This window comes from Lolium perenne, chromosome 2 (assembly GCF_019359855.2).
Source record: "Lolium perenne isolate Kyuss_39 chromosome 2, Kyuss_2.0, whole genome shotgun sequence".
Lineage (NCBI taxonomy): Eukaryota > Viridiplantae > Streptophyta > Magnoliopsida > Poales > Poaceae > Lolium > Lolium perenne.
The window spans coordinates 285965301-285982497 of NC_067245.2; the positions used below are offsets into that span (position 1 = coordinate 285965301).

Consider the following 17197-nt stretch of genomic DNA (forward strand, 5'->3'; position numbering starts at 1 on the left):
TTGAAAATGTAAATAAAATAGGTAAACCCTCTAATTGGGCCACCATTGGGCAGCCCAAGAAGGGGGGCCAGCCGAGCCCGAAGGGAAGTTGGCCACCCAAACCCTAGGGGCCCGGCTGCGGCGCATGGAGTGGGGCGGCGACGGCTTGGAGGCACCACCTCCTCACCCCATCCCCTCATATAAGGAACGCCCCCTTGGATCTTCCTCGTTCATCTGCTTGTCCTTTGCCATATCTCTCCTCACGCGCGTGTTCCCGAGTTAGAAACATGCATTCGGGAGATCTCTACACCATATGCACACTGTTGTGTCGCTGGAACATCGGTCTGGATATTCTTCTTCCGCTGCTCCGCTGGACCAGAGCATGGGGGACGTCTATACACCATACGTGTGTAGGACTGTGGAGCCGCAACATTTGGGGCCCTTCATCCTTTGTACTTCTACTCGATCTTGAGATAGGCGTTGATGTACATCTTCGTTGACAATTTTCATTGTGAACGTAACACTTTCGGTCTTCAAGTGTATGAACATCGAACCCCTTCATTAGTTTGCACCTCCATAGACTAGATCTTGGTTATGTTATTTTGTCAAAGGAATTTTTTTGTTTTCTATTACAGAACCCTACACAGCTTGAGACGGTATGATGTCTTCTTGCTCCGACAACCACCAATGATCCTCCTGGATTAGGCGACTGACGTAGACAGAGAGGGGCTCTTCTCCCTCCTAGCACGGCGGACGGGAGTGTGCTAGATTTCTCTCACGCCTTGGGCTGGGCCGCTTCCTTATGAGGAGGCCTCCCGGCCTAGGCATCTCTAGGCTAAGGTGAACGTATCGAGGGATGGCCTCAAACTTCACGAGCGCTGGGCACCCTAGAACGGCGTTTTAGTGTACGTTGAAGTCCACCACCTCAAAGGTGATGGTTTCTAGTGTTCCCTAAGCCGCCAAAGCCGACCCTCAAGGACACTCGTACCTGCGTTGGGACAACCACTCTGGGAACCACCCATGGATCGTCATGCACTACTAGGAGTGAACGTTAGACAGCGGAAACCTAGGAGATCGAATGCAAGTTGATGGAGCAGGTTGAGGCCACTACCGCCGTCGAAGAGAACCCGGGTGAGCCGTATCTCGGCTACCCAGGCCATTCATCCTGATGGGCGATTCACGGTAGTTCTTCTTTCCGGACTGGGGGTTTTGGGGAGGCAAGTGACGTGGTAGTTACTCATCGATCATGCCTACCGCTAGGGCTTCTGCTACTTTCCCTACCATCCTGGATGAAGGAGGTTGAGGAATACTAGGGCGAGCCCGGCCTGGAGCTTCCTGCAAATTCCTGCGATGAGGCGGGATCGGCGCACGATGGAGTGTTTGTCGCGGGTGATGAGTGTGAAAGACATATACATCCAAGTATTGGTGGAACACTAAGCCCCTACGTGGTGCGGCAATCATCGGGTTTCGATTCCCGGTCGTAAGTTCGTATATAGGTGGGGACTTGTGACAACGATTCCATGTAGCAAAAACCTCAGGCACACACGAGACATACAAGTTTAGGCCCCGAGAATAGATCATTGATAACAACCCTACTTCCTTCTGGTGGTGGTTTGTATTGATGTGTGAGGTGCTGGTGAGTTTCGAGGGGATGCTGGCTTCCGATGGGAAGTCGGTTGGTGCATGTTCTTCCCTTCTGGGAAAGACAAGGCTATGAAAGGTGGAAAATGAAAAGATCTCTTTGCATCGTTTATCTTCGAGTGCAGGAGATGAGGGAGCTCAAGCGTGGGCAACTTCAGCTCCTAGGGGTTGTAATGTGAGATTGCTTAGGTAGTGTTCAAGTTCGTTCTCCTTAGTCTCTCCCTCTGTGGTAGAGGGACCTATTTAGGGATGGCATCGCTTGTGAAGGACCGACACCCTGATGATGTCATCGTACCTCAAGCATAGTGGTCAGGTCACGTTGGCGTCACGACAACACCCTCGGTATGGGGAATCCTACCCCGTACCTGATTGTCGAGGACATGACCGATGAAGGCGGTAAGGCCCTCTTCGGTCTTGTCACCTCCACACGATGCGGTGATGTGAGCGACACATTGTCATGTCTTCTTCCTCCCTCTGTCATGTGATGTGCCCCTTAGGAAAGTCGGAGAGAGAAATTCGTTCGTTCTTGGGCCGGCTTTCGGGAACCCGGTGAAGGTATGCATAGCCTTAGCCTCCTGCCTAGCCTTTGCGCTTCTCGGGGTACCCTTTAGTTTGGTTCCCCATCACTTGTGCGTAGGCCGGTGCAGAGGGCCCCCAAGGAGCCTGGCATGGCACAGAAGGACATATCGCGGGAACAAAAAGCATCCCAGAAAAAGGGCCAAGGTCAAAAGATGGGACGGGACGAGGGAAGGCCCTCGTCACTTGATAGTTGCAACCCATTTGTCGTGTAATAAACAACTTTACCTCATCGCAACTCCCTGTTGTAGTGTTAGGGGCAACATCTTATCAGCCATTGTGGTATCCGCTTCAAGCTATAAAAGGAGGACCGCCACCAGAGGAGAAGAAAGAGAATCAAGTAATAGGCTAGCAAGCTCCCTTGTCTAGGATTCCCTGCAAGGGGAGAACACTGTGTAATAACCACGCCTTCGACAAGCAATACAATAAGCAAGAACTAGGGCCGTTAGCCTCCGAGCGGCCTGAAGCTGGGTAAATCCTTTGTGTGTTTGCAGTGATGATGATCTAGAGCTTTATTGTCGCCCACTATCGAATATCTAAAATGGGTATCAATATCTTTGATGTCCATGTTTCCACACATGACAGGTGATCAGGATGGGGCGGATTATGATGGCGACATAAGTAGAAAGAGGGGTGAAACCCTAACTCGGTCACGGAGTGTCCTGTGGCGTAGGTCGGCATGACATTTATCGGCTCAAGGCTCAAAATATGAAACACTAAACACGAGTGTGGCATGGAAAGCGGTAGAAGACCACACATGTACTACTTCTTTTCTCACTCGTTTCCCAAGTGGTGGAACTCCCCTTGTAAGGAGATCTAACTCTCTTGCAACTTCTAATGTGGAATTAAGGTTAGCAGCCCCAACTTTTTTGTTTTGAGCAAAAACAGCCCCACTATTGTTACTCAGATAAGCTCCCACCAACATGTACTGCGACACACATGAGATTTGAAATTTATTAAAAATGAACCACAAGACTTGCCCAATGTTTTAACACGCCCATGTTCGATAGCCTGGTGCCCCACGGCAACTGCAATTGCATCAAGTCTTGCACGCTGAATTCTTAGACTTTTCACAATGTGTATTTCTTAGCGTCATATTTTAGGTATTTTGCTTACGTGATCTCGTTGTTGTTCGTGCTTTTCTTCACCGGTTCGACTGCTTTCTCGATAAATCCAACTATACCATGAGCGACATCAACAATTTCCATGGTGGTGCTGCTGGTGCGATCTTTTCAATTACGATGTACGTGTTTTTCCTCTCCTACCTTATAATGCTACTTGTTTCATGTTCAGATCTGATGCATGTGCTTAGTCTGATGTGTGTGGTTAAATATGCTTGTATAATCTAACACATGCTAAGCGCCAATCCATTATGAAAGGCTTTATACCGTTATATACGACGAGTTCGAGTACAACTGGATCTTCATACGCGTAACTCCAACAAACTTTGCAAAATCCGTCGGTTTATTTCTAGCGTCCATTTACGTCTTTTCACTGGCATTCAGTCTTCGCTTGTGGTATTGGCGTTTGTCAAAGAGACGCACTAGTGACTTGATCGTTGTGATGCGCCGTAGCGGCGTGTACACGTAGATGCGTGTCGTCGGTCAAGCCATTTTCCACAGGTTCTGCGACCCACTGATGATGACTGATCTGCTGATGAGAGAGCATCCCTTCTCCGAAGCATCTCCAAGTAAGCGACGAGCCCCGTGACGAACGGTAGACCTGAATAATGAGTTAATGACATGATGTTGCGGGTGCCATCTTTTTCTCAGTTGTCACCTCCTGCTTATAGTAAGTCTGGTAGACCCACTGGATGGAAAATTGGCGTCCGTTCCAACATTGTGCATTGACTAGTTGACTTGGACAAACCGGGCCGATCATACCCGTGGCTGGGGTACAATTTACAAATGACTCCATTTCCTTCCTGAGTGACAATGACCTTTTTAGAAGACTGTAAAATTGCATAACAGCGCACGCAGAACGAAATTATTCAGAAGCAGGGAACCTGAGAGATGAACCATCAAACTATACGCATGATTCGCCCACATTCAAAAAGGCAAGGGTATAAATTCTAATTACAAAGGAAGTCGGGCATGAATCAGGAGGGAAGAAGACCGGGAGAAGTCTGTTTGTTCTGCATCGTACACATAAGTTGAGGGTTTTTTCACAAAATCTCCAAGGGAACGTGAGGCCATAAATACCAGGAAAACTAAATGAAAGGTCGACATTCGAACAAAGCATAGCAAGCTCACCGTGCCCGTGCACAAGCAAGAGAGGAAGAGACGTCATGTCTTGCGGAAGATGGAGCAGACGAGGTGCGTTTGCCGTGGCTGGATGGCAGCTACGCCCGCTCGTGCTCTTCCTCTTATCAGTGATGCCCCAGGGAGCACTCTCGCGGGGACTGGCGTTGTCGCCACAGTCGCCGCTGGAGCTGAAGCGGAACATAACGTGCAAGAATGTTCCGCATCCATTTGGTGCCAGAGGCTCCCTACCCGGCTTCGAGGTAACATGCAGCCAAAAGAATGAAGCCATGCTGCAGGTCGGCAACAATAGCTACAAAATACAGGATGTGTCACTCGACGGAGGCTTTGTTGTCATCTTCGCCGGGGCAATCCGCCAAGTGTGCTATGACCGCAGCGGGAAGTCAACGCAAACCACTGGAACCGGCAATTTTAGCTTGCAAGGGACACCGTTCTCCTTCTCCAAGAACAATAGGCTGGTGGCCACTGGATGCAACTACAAGCTAGTTGCGAACTTCAGTGACTCGGTGCTTGGTGACAACCCTCGGCAAACCAGCTGCTCCTCCTGGTGCAATGGGAACTCTAATGCCGTCAATTGCCTTTACGGTGTAGCCTGCTGCGAAGCCCCCGTGCCAATGGACGCCCCTCAAGAGTTCACCTTGACGCTCGACAAGACATCAGGTCAAGTCACTGGCAACGAGAATGGCAATTGCAGCGCTGCCTTCTTCCTTCACCAAGACGATTTAGACTTCATGGATGGCACAGACAGTGGGCAGAGGCCGCTGAAGGACCTGCTGTTGCCATCTAGAGACCGCAGGATGATCTTGGATTGGGCAATTGGGGGTGGCACATGCGACCAGGCCTACAATATGGGGTCGCTGTACTGCAACAATATGAGTGGATGTATCGATGCACCCCGTGGAGCGGGCTATCTCTGCAAGTGCAATGCGGGATACAGTGGGAATCCATACATTGAGAATGGATGTGCAGGTAAATATTTCTTTATCCACCATAGATATATATATATCCATGACCTACAATCTTGAATAAAACCTGCAATTTCATATGAAAGGACACAATAGTTAGAATTCACAATTGTCTAAGAAATAGTTGGTCTTCACCTAAGATCTTGTAGTTTAGCCTAAGTAGGTTAACAAATAAGTTTTTTTCAGAAAAACTGGGCAATCACCTGGTTCCATTTTATCTTTGTCAGCACAAGCTGATGAAGAGACTGAAATCTAGGCAAGAAAAGCTGAACTGCAAAAGTGTTTTCTTAGATCAGCTACGGAGATAAAGCCACTGTCGTATCAATCAATATCGTGCATGAATCCACTGCTCCAAGAATCGCCATTCATATAATCTTTATATACATCCATCTGTAATCCTGAAAAGGAATAGAAATTCTCACTTCCTACGTACACCAGACAGCAGCTGAATAGCACATTTGAAGATATTTTTTCTTATCAATTATCCACCATCATGCCATTTACTCTAAAACACTAAGCGCATCTCCAGCGGGCCGACCCAAATCGGCGACCCAAACAGTCTGTTTATGTCCGTTTGGGTTGGTCCACGAATGTCTCGCGGTCCAGCCGGCCCGGACACTGCGCGCAGCAGCGCGGCCCATTTGGTCCGCTGGCTAGTTGGCCCGCGCACAGGAGACACAGCGCGTGAAAACTTGATTAAAATTTTATTGATTCAAACATATTTTACATAGTTTAAAAGTAAACTCTAAACTAAAGTCAATGGATGCTGTCTTCTTCGTCGTCAGAGACGAGGTTGACGAAGGGCGGGGGCGCATATTGCAGAGGAGGCAGCGCGTAGTGCAGAGGAGGAGGCGTGTACTGAGGAGACGGTGTGTACTGCGGTGGTGTTGCCGGTGGCGCATACGGAGGAGGCAGTGGAACCTCCCGGCCGTTCCACGCGGCCTATGGTGGCGCGTGCGGCAGAAGCGGTGGCGGCGGCGGCAGCAAGGCTACATGCTCCACCACCATTTGCGAGAGCTGGACGACATCCTCTAGCCGCCTCCTCGTCGGCCTTGGATGCTTCTAGGGCGGCGGCCATGGCCGCATCCTCATCATAGCCCTTGGGGACGAGCGCCTCCAGCTTGATGGCGGCTGGAGTCACGTCCTCCATCTCGTCGTCCTCCTAGTCGTAGAAGACCTCGCCTTTGCTTTCGGTAGCATCGTCGCCGGGCATGAAACTCCGGCGATTGCGGATCATCCGGCGCGCCTCGTGCTCCCAGGCGAGGAAGGCGCGCCAGAAATCTTCTCGATGGTACACCGCCTCATGCTGCATCGCTGGCGGCAGCCACTCGATCCGCCGGTGCATCTCCTCGCGCAAGGCTTGCCTATCCGTAGGAGGAGGCGGAACAGAGAGCCTGCCCTGTTGAGGTGCCACCCATGCGGGAGGGAGACGTCACGGTGGCGGCAGGGGTCGCCCTGCGCCCACCGCCTGGCACATACCGCCAGTTGCGGCCCTGACACTATGGAGGAGCCTGCACCGCCGCTGCCTGCGGACCTACAAAGAGATGTGGCTGCGGGGGTTGAGGCGGGCGCGCGCAAGGTTCCGCCGGGGCGGAGAGTCCTGGCGCCGCCGGCCAACGAGGAACCAGCCTCGTGGTCGTTGGCGGTTTTCTTCATCCAGCGGGGCAGCTTCATCGTGGGCGAGATCGTGCATGCAGAACTGGCAATGGTGGCGGCGGTCGGAGTGGGGGAGAAAATGTGGGCACAACCGTTGCTTAAGTACTGATGGCCATCAATGCTGGCATAGAAGCTAAGACGACAAGAAGTTGAGGCAGCGGGCGCACTGGTCAGCGACGGTCTTGATGACAAACGATGCCGCCGATCAGCCTTCTGCCGTCGAGTCGCTTCCAAGTGAGCCCGCTGCATGCACGGCCGGACACGCAACATCCACATCGACGCATCTGTTGGGGCTATGCTATCTACTAGCTCTCACCCATGACTCCCTCTCTAGCTAAACAGATGTGCTTCACACACAACTTTGTTTTGGTTTTGATGTGCTTCACACACGTACACACGCAGGGCTTATACTACTAGAAAGCTTGTGCTTCACACGCACAAGTACACACATGGCTTCTATAGGAAGCTTTGTTAGATATCTCAAGTGTACCAAGCTTACTTGCATGGGAGGGGTGGTACCCCTATTTATACTTATACATGACATTTAAGATTGTTGCCATGTGGCATAATCCAAACCCTACACCATATTTCTAGAATACCCTACAAGCTCTAGATATTTCACACTACTAAATATCTCACTCTAGAATATTCCTAATTCTAGTTTTTTCTTTACAAACCTTAGATACTTCATGACTAAGCTAGCTCCTTCTGCTAGTCAACTACATTGACAAGATTACTCCTAGCAATCTCCCCCGTAATCTTGCCATATCAATTATATCCCCTAATTCAGATCACCTGGACCATGCACTTTATCTTGTGACGGCCTCGCACCGCCTCACGTCAAGCTTGACGTCACACCTTGCTTATCAGCCTCACACTGACTCCATATAAAATGGCATCACACCACTGATTTGGTTTCACACCGACCTTCCATGAGCCAATAGCATAGGCTCAACCTCACACCGACTCTTTCACTTGACAATGGCATCACACCACCATCATTGGCTTCACACCAACTTTTCTTGAGGCAACGACATCACACCGTTGTGGTCGACCTCACACCGACGCCCTCTACGATGATGGTATCACACCACCGCCTATGCACACTCCGATTTCATCTTGTCCTGGATGACACCCTCAAAGTGCCGGTCCCCACGGCATCTTGCTCCAGCATCACACTGCAACATTTTTTTGGCTTCACACCAACTCTCTTCATGATGACAATAGCATCACACTGCAACATTTTTTGGCTTCACACCAACTCTCTCCATGATGACTATGGCATCACACCACGCCGTCGGCATCGCACCGATCCTCCTGAAGATGATAGCATCACACCACCATCTTGTCGCTGATGACACCCTTGCAACACCTTCACCATGTTGCCTTGCCAAAGCTTCATGCCGCAGCATTTTGTTGGCTTCGCACCAACTCTCCATAATGATGATGGCATCACACCATCTCTATCGGCACCTAGCGGTATTATCACACTGTCATCTCCTTCTAGTGGCATCACACCGCCAACTGCTAGCGGAGTGACACCGACGGGGAGCTCCACCTTGTGTCGTCGTACTCCACCTCGCATGGAGTCTGTCGCCACCGCCTCGGATCTTGAAGCTCTGATACCAATTGTTGGGCTATGCTATCTACTAGCTCTCACCTATAACTCCCTCTCCAGCTAAACAGATGTGCTTCACACACAGCTCTGTTTTGACGTGCTTCACACACACGTACACACGCAGGGCTTATACTACTAGGAAGCTTGTGCTTCACACGCAAGTACACACATGGCTTCTACTAGTAGGAAGGTTTGTAAGATATATCTTTATTGTACCAAGCTTACTTGCATGGGAGGGGTGGTACCACTATTTATACTTGTACATGACCCTTTAGATTGTTGACATGTGGCACAATCCAAACCCTACACCATATTTCTAGAATACTCTACAAGCTCTAGATATTTCATACTACTAAATGTCTCACTCTAGAACATTCCTAATTCTAGATTTCTCTCTACAAACCCTGGATACTTCATAACTAAGCTAGCTCCTTCTGCTAGCCAACTACATTGACAAGATTACTCCTAACAACATCGCTTTCCCAAATTTGCGGCGCTGATGAATCGCGGTTGAAGGATCGGAGTCGAGGAGACGATGAAGTGATCAGAGTCTTATCTTTCAGGGTGAAAATCCAAGGTCTGCCTCAATTGGTTGTGCCTAATAGTGGCCTTGTTGAAGATATTGTTATTGAGAGCGGGCACTATCAGACTATCTTCATGGTGAAAAGCTAACATCTTTGATCGGACGACGATGGCGCTTGTGCACTGTTTCCTTCTTGGAGGCATCGATTTTGGAGAGCCGGAGTTTAGGTGTTGTCTAAGTGGTGGTTGTATTGTTGCTGCTAGGGTTGGAATACCGCAGTGGTACTTTTATTTCTTTTTTTTTCCTTTTTTTTTGGATGTGTGCATCCATACTACCATTAGGGTATTATGTTGTTGCATAGATTGGGTGTAATTGGTATCTTCGTGATATTAATATATTCCCTTTATTGAAAAAGAAATCACCCAAATGATATCTTTGAATCCAATAAGAACGCTAAACTTGACACTATGTTACCAGAGGAAAATAACAATGACAATAATGAAATGAATACTTGTGCCTGCTTGTGGGTGCATGTGGAAACCTCATATGCCATGGAATTTGCTTGTTGGTAGAGGAGAAAAGCCTTCTGCAATTTTTGTTGCTATTATTCCTTCTTATGTGCTTCCATCAAGTTCCCTAAAGGGGGCGTTTAGGCTATGACCTTTCAGATGTCCGATTTTCTTTGGAATGAAGGTGAAGTAAAAAGACATGTCAATTAATTACAGTCTGGTTTGTCGAAAGAATGATTATGGTGAATAGGTCACTAGTTCAAGAATGATTATGGTGAATAGGTCACTAGTTCAATTGTCACTTGTACAGAACAACAGAGAAAATTGTACCTGCTTTTATGAATAGAAATATGCCTCTCTGATTTCTGAAATGAAGTGTTTCAATGCTGGTTTAGATATCAACGAATGCCGGAACGACAACAATGATTGCACCTATCCAGAACTCTGCAACAACACCAAAGGAGGTTTTACTTGCTCATGTCCCCAGAACTACACCGGTGACGGCCACAGGGCAGGGACAGGCTGCAATGTTCCATTTGGTAATGTCTTAATGTCTAGGAACATTTGACAGTTAAATATAAAATGTCTAACTTTGTATTTAGAAAAACCACCCTAAAGGTATATGGCCTGAATGTACTTAACAATTCACACAGTATCAAAAGCTACAACTCAGCTACTGTTATGCACTATCACTGTTTCTTTTTACATGTTTTGGACATGGATGCAGTCTCCAATGTATTACTTTTGACCATTATCTTTTATAAGAGTTAGGGAACTAAAAGTATCTCTGACAAATGTACTTATCACATTTGCGCATGAATCCAAATAGTTTCGTGCATATTAGCTGCAGATTTTTAAAAGTTGATTGTATGCATCCTAAACTAATATCAAAAAGAAAACACATAGAGTACCATCTAGCAGCCATCCTATCCTATCCAATTTACTTCTACCTTTCACATTTTCTTAAGCAAACTTTCATGACTCCAAGCTGTAGGTATATATTATAAAATATGTCTATCATATGGTAGAAGTACTTTAGTTTCTAAAGCGACAAGACTGATATAGCCATGGATATTTCCAGGTTACAGTTAGTACTGTCAGAAGATCTAATAATCACCATTCTCTTCGAATGCAGGTTCCCCTATTCAACAACCACAAGGTATGATAAAAAATACTTTTTGCTAACCGGTCCCACAAGAGGATTAATTAGTTTTACTGACGATCTATGGCTATCTATTAGGTTTGGATGTGTGCAATCATCCTGAAAAGAACCCCTGCACGTACTTGAAATATTGCAGTGATGCGCAAGGGGCTGTTGTGTGCAATTGCCCTCTAGGCATGAATGGTGATGGCCAGAAAACGGGAAGTGGCTGTCAAAACGAAAACAACCACTTCCCTATAAATACTGCTTTGGGTAACTTACTCCACACATTTGGCATAGTAAATTTGATCATTATCTTTTTCTTTTACTTCCTATTCTAGTGAGGCAATTCCCAAGTATAGCAGTTAGGCAATGCTCCTGTACTGATGTACAGTAGTATAGAGCATTTATATGTACGCTAATTCGTACCTGGCCCAAGAAAAATAGTCAAAAAAATCTGTGGAGAAAACTCACACAAGCAGATATGTGAACACTGCATCTGCAAAATTTCATGCAACCTTTTTTCGCAATTTAGAGTTATAAAATAAAATTTTGGTGTATGCAAATTGTCCTTTTAGCCCTCACCCTTCTCATTTGAGTGCAAACCACAAAATAACTTCTTTTCACCAAATTCGTATGTGCATAGAGTATTAGACATCTACATGCATTTTTTTTTCTGAGAAAAACTTGCAAACACAATATTTTCTAATAAAGTGTGTAGGGTAGGGTAACCTGAGCTCCCAACATCTGTGTCCCTATATATTGATCTTAAGATGGCTTATATATGGATAACCAGGGAACACCAGGCATTAAGCATTACACAAGTATGCATATAGAGTGTTCATGATTTATGACCACACAAGAAGGCTACCTGGAAAACACATCTTCGCTAATGTTAAAAGAGATAGGTCAGTATTGCATCTTCATGAGCGTAGTCAGAAGTAACTCAGCACCTGTCAGCATTGTTTACATGTTACTTTCACATGTGAACGAAGACTTTCATCCAATATTTGCAGGTATTGGCCTTGCCCTTGTGGTTACAATTACTACCACATCTATGTGCTACTACTGGGGCATGAAGAGAAGAAATGTGCAAAGAAACAGAGCTGAGTTATTCCGTAAGAATGGAGGCTTACTGTTGCAGCAGAGATTTTCAGCAATCACATCTCAAGAAAAGGACTCATCAGCAAGGATATTCAGTGCGGAAGAGCTCAAGACTGCTACTAACAATTATAGTGAGACACGAATCCTTGGCCGAGGTGCATATGGGACAGTGTATAAGGGTATTCTTCAATATGAGGTTGTGGTTGCCGTAAAAAAGTCTAGGGTGTTTGATGAGAGCCAGGTGGAGCAGTTTGTCAATGAGATTACACTCTTATCACAGACCGATCACCCAAATGTTGTCAAGCTTTTGGGATGCTGTCTGGAGACACAAGTTCCATTGTTAGTGTATGAGTTCATACCCAATGGAACACTCTTCCAGCACATTCACAACAAAAGTGCACTTGTCTCCTTAACATGGGAAGATACCTTAAGGATAGCTGCAGAAACAGCAGAAGCACTTGCCTACCTGCACTCCACATCTTCTATACCAATCATTCACAGAGACATCAAATCAAGCAACATACTGTTGGACGAGAACTTTGTGGCTAAAATATCAGACTTTGGTGCATCAAGATCAGTTCCATTTGATCAAACTCATGTTACCACCCTTATACAAGGGACAATAGGATACCTTGATCCTGAATATTTCCAAAGTGGATTGCTCACAGAGAAGAGTGATGTCTACAGTTTTGGAGTAGTTCTTGCAGAGCTCTTGACAAGGCAGAAGCCTATTTCTGTCGGCAGGCCAGAGGAATCGTGCAACTTAGCCATGCATATGGTGATTCTATTTAATGAAGAGCGGCTACTTAAGGAGATAGAGCCCCACATTTTGGCAGAAGCAGGTGAAGAGCAACTTTATGCAGTTGCGCAGCTCTCTGTGAGATGTTTAAATATGAATGGACAAGAACGACCCATTATGAAGGAGGTGGCATCAGTTTTAGATCAGCTAAGAAGGTCATTCACCAAGGAGAAAACTATTAGAAGAAACGATGTACCTGTACCAGAAAACAATGAACAAGAGCACCTTCTATGTAAGGCAAGCTCGATTTCCAGCCTGCACTACTCAGAAGGAAGTACACTGAGCATGGAGGCTGAAATGAGAGCTTCTTCTCACACACCAAGATGACGCTTCTCATAATATTTCATGTAACCTCACAGACAATGTGCAATGTAATAATTCAGAAATGTTGTATAGCTCAGAGGAATCACTATTTACTTATTTAGGTCAACAATCACAACGGGAGAAATCCTTGTCTCAACTGTGGGGTCAGATCCAATTCTACTTTTGAGATCTACAAATTTGAATGGTATGGCAACTGTTCATTCATTTTGATCTAAATCAAGCATTAAAAAACCTCCCTCGCCTGTCCGACATCGACATGTATGCAAAACCAGTGGAAGGAGGAGTGCCCGTAAAAACCTACTCACACGCACCTAGTTAGCCCCACTCAGGATTAGGTTTTCGTTGTGCAGTTTGTCCATGGTTGCGAAAAAAGTATGCAGCGATTTGAATTTAATGCATTGGCTTGCATTATTCCAATTCTTATTAGCACTTGATGCCTAGCTTAAGGATGGACATTATACACACAATCAGTTACTCTAGTGTACACATATGTTGGTGATTTCCACACATACCGATCACTGCCCATGGCTTCATGGGTATAGTTTTACCACTTTAGGGGCTGTTTGGAATGGGTGCAAGGCCACACAATGTTTACACCTACTCCAAACGGGACCTAAAGCATAGTCCACCTGAATCTTAGATGGAAGTATGCAGGCTACGAATAATACAATTCCTTTCCCCAACTAAGTTACTAGATCCTCCTAGTTTGATCGATATTTCAAGCCAAATATCATGATTGTTAACATATTGCCATTCAAGCGACCCACCCTGGCCTCTGCATTCTATCGCGCATCCGTCTCCAAACTGTTCCAAGATTTCAGTACAAATCAGGGGGGATAAGGCACCCTAGGAACATGACTGAAACGGGAACGGTGCACCAAGATTGCGTGAATCGAAATAGATATGATCGACTAATTTGATCTGAATCGGGCTTAAACCAAGCAGTCAAGCACGAGTACTAGTACTGTACAGCAATAGTGAAAACATAGGGATCAAAATCCTAGGGTTCTAGACCCTTACCTTGCTGCCATGGCGCCAGGCACGGCGACCCCAGGATTCGCGTTGTTTGGTGCTACATTTTGTCGCCCCGGGTCTCGGTCCGCGACGGCACGGTGAGCCGATCTCCCGAGCTTCACGGTCGTGGCCGACGGCCGAGGCTAGCCGCTTCCTCGTCGCCCACCCGGAATCCAGTCCGTCCAATGGCGTCGGGCAAACCACTGGCGAGAAGGGGAGGGCGGTCGAGGCATTGCGGCTGCCGGAAGGGCGCCGCGGCTGGCTTAGGCACGCGACCTGCCCTGCCACACATTGTGTTGTGACAGAGGAGGAGCAGGAGATGGCAGAAGCGGAAGGACTGAGGGGCTTCGGGCCGAAATGGAATAGAGACGAAGTTGTCACGACTAGTAGCTGAGCTTCAGTTTAGGCCTGTCACGGAGTTGAGGCCCGTGACCCAGGGACTTGTGAAGCCCAAGGAGGCGATATGTTTTTCTTTCTTCGGGGAATCCAAGAGGAGGAAAATGTTGGTTTGTTCCAACTTCCAAGTTCCAAGCGAGAAAAATGTTATTATATTACCCTAGGCGAAATTTTTCTTATTTGATTTTTTCAACCCTCACAGTATCTTTCTGTCCATGCAATCTTCATTGCCTCCAGTTGCGAAGGTAGCAAAGCTACAAATTCGAGTGAAATGGTTGGTGGTAACGATGTGTGGTAAGGCATCAAAAACCTTCCCAGATGTTTTGGGCCAACTCACAAGTCTCTTAAGGAAAATAGAGAGAGTACACAACTTTTAAGCACCTTAGGGATCTTATATTTCCAACACACCATTGGGTCAAGAGAAGTTCCTATTAGAGTTCAAAATGAATCTTCCGGGACTTATCATGAGATTTATGCCCACTATCTAATTGTGGAAAAGAAAAAAGAAAAAATGGTATATTTCATTTGTTCTTAAATAGAGGTTCCAGATGAATTAATATCGGAGTGCCAAAGCAAGCTCCGCCTAAAACGGGAAGTGTTTCATCGTGTCAGTCATGTATGTCCTCCATGGAAAGTTTTTTTTTAACACAGAACAATCAAAGACGCTCACACATACGTGCACGCATTCACCCCTATGAACACACACACGCACACACACCCTACCCCTATGAACACCTCCAAGAGACTGCGTCGAAGAACTGATCTGGCGGGTCTTGAGATTGACGAAGTCACCACAGTCGCTTGCTATCGATGGGAACGTCGCCTCCACTGAAGAATATTCCGCCTTTATGAGACACCAAACTGTCAAATCTGGGATTTAAACTCTAGTGAAAAGTTTCTCATGCAGCTGCAGAAGTACAATCATAAGCTGCATGACTTAGGCATATATAAGATCCATTTGTCTAGAGATTGTCATATACATCTAGAAAGTCGTATGCTTTGGAAGAAACTTGTACAGTTGGGAAGCAGGTTTTTGAGAGAAAAGAAGAATCTACTTCAACCGATAGCTCATAATCTCTAACAATGAGTACCAAGCGGCCTTTTGTAACTTCTTTTCCGATAGAAACGGTAAACTCGCCATGGCCGCTTTGAGTACAAAGTTATGGTTGGCCACCTGCTACCTTTTAGAATAGGAACAAAATTCTGGCTCCATACTTGCGCAAGTTTGTCTTGGTCCCCATCGATGATATTTTTATATGCAACGCACTTCATTCTCGATTATGCGAGATTTTTTATGAAAGCATTCCATTTACTTATCTTCATTCTTTCCAGAATGATCCTAATTCTTCTGATGATTGACTGGCTAGACCTCAGTTTAGAGGAAAGCGTGCACTCACTTCCTTTTCTTTGGGTATCTCGAATGCCAGTTCGACGGTGCGCTTTTAGGTCTCGGTCGAGACTGCTTCCTTTCGTACCTTGGTTAGCCGGAACTAGAAACGCTAGGACTATGAAAAGGGTCTATGAGGCGAGATGGCTAAGAGGGTACGGCAAATTCTGTCTATCTAAGAAAGACGCTCTAAATGAGGGTTATTTTTTCCTCCTTTTGGTAGTTCCGTTCCAACTTGCTTCTTCTAACCTTCTCAATTCAAAACAGAAAATAGGCCCTTTTTATAGACCCTAAGAATAGCGCAGATGCATGGCCGAAAAGACTTTCTTGATTATAGGGGGAGAAACAAACAAAAAAAGACCCACTGCCTCCAAAATCACATCCGGGAAGTACTAACGTTCTGCCTGGGGCATGCTATCGAGATACTTACCTACACGCGCGCCACAGTCATGTGCAATATATTATACATGATGGCGGTGCTAGAAGTGCAAGTCTTTGTCTTTCGGAGATTGGAGAGTTAGCTTGTAATTTTCTTTCTTTTGTCATCCACCATGTACCTAGAGCAGCCAATTTACTGGCCCATCTTTGTGTTTGAATAAAGCTCTCTGAAGTCTAAAAAAAGTCTTTGTTGTCATGTCAAGTCTGTGATGTCAAATACATGTGTTTTTACTAATTTTATAGTATTTTCCAAAATCTTGTGTGGTCAATGGACCACACAGGTTCCAAGTTCCAACATGGCTTCTCCAATCTCCACTATGACGTGGTCAAGGTCAAGCCATATTCTCTCCACAGATTAGGCGATCTAGCTAGCCCGGCATGTAGCGACCTCAAACATAATGTTCGTCGCACACCCCTCCTCCCAGGCAACGTCCAAAGCGACGAGCCAGCCAACCCTGTGGTCTGTGGACTGTGGTGATAGTGTGTTGCGGGTGCCATCTTTTCTGGGTCGTCGCCGCCTGTCACGACTCACGATAGTCCCAGCCGGCCAGCCATTCGTCCATGGAAAGTCGACATTGTTTCCAAACTTTTTCGACGGTTTGACTTTGACAGACGCTGGCACGCACTGATTTAGCAGGCGTCTCCATTCCTTGCAGAGTGCCATCCTGTCAACCATTACAGGTGCCATCTAGAGACCAAATAGTTGTCACTTGCCAGGACTTAGGGCATCTCGAGCGACGCGACGTAAACGGACGTTGAGCGACCGTTTGCGACCGTTTGTGTCCGCTGTGATCGAAAATGCATCTGACACCACCTCCAGCGGAGCGACGCAAAGTGACCGGGCCGTCCGCGGAGATGCAAACCTG

General features: G+C 46.6%; 1 protein-coding gene and 1 long non-coding RNA gene across 2 annotated transcripts; one reads left to right on the forward strand and one right to left on the reverse strand.

Annotated features, from left to right (window-relative positions):
- Positions 1-4435: 4435 nt before the first annotated feature.
- Positions 4436-13272, forward strand: LOC127336367 (wall-associated receptor kinase 17-like). The gene is made up of 5 exons (XM_051363175.2): positions 4436-5426; positions 10124-10267; positions 10864-10887; positions 10969-11142; positions 11886-13272. The coding sequence occupies exons 1-5, from the start codon at positions 4484-4486 to the stop codon at positions 13097-13099; spliced, it is 2499 nt and encodes an 832-aa protein (XP_051219135.1). The 5' UTR covers positions 4436-4483; the 3' UTR covers positions 13100-13272.
- On the reverse strand, positions 5335-14430 carry LOC127336370 (uncharacterized). Its single transcript, XR_007873267.2, has 3 exons — positions 14117-14430; positions 5626-5820; positions 5335-5489 (listed from the first exon to the last, which is right to left on the reverse strand). It is a non-coding gene; the product is annotated as an uncharacterized lncRNA (long non-coding RNA).
- Between the last annotated feature and the right edge of the window lie 2767 nt (positions 14431-17197).

Bases quoted from the DNA above. Each gene is read 5' to 3' on its own strand.
- LOC127336367 (XM_051363175.2), top strand. From the start codon at position 4,484: ATGTCTTGCGGAAGATGGAGCAGACGAGGTGCGTTTGCCGTGGCTGGA. The intron at 5,427-10,123 runs GTAAATATTTCT...ATGCTGGTTTAG, and splicing joins CATTGAGAATGGATGTGCAG to ATATCAACGAATGCCGGAAC. The intron at 10,888-10,968 runs GTATGATAAAAA...GCTATCTATTAG, and splicing joins CCCTATTCAACAACCACAAG to GTTTGGATGTGTGCAATCAT.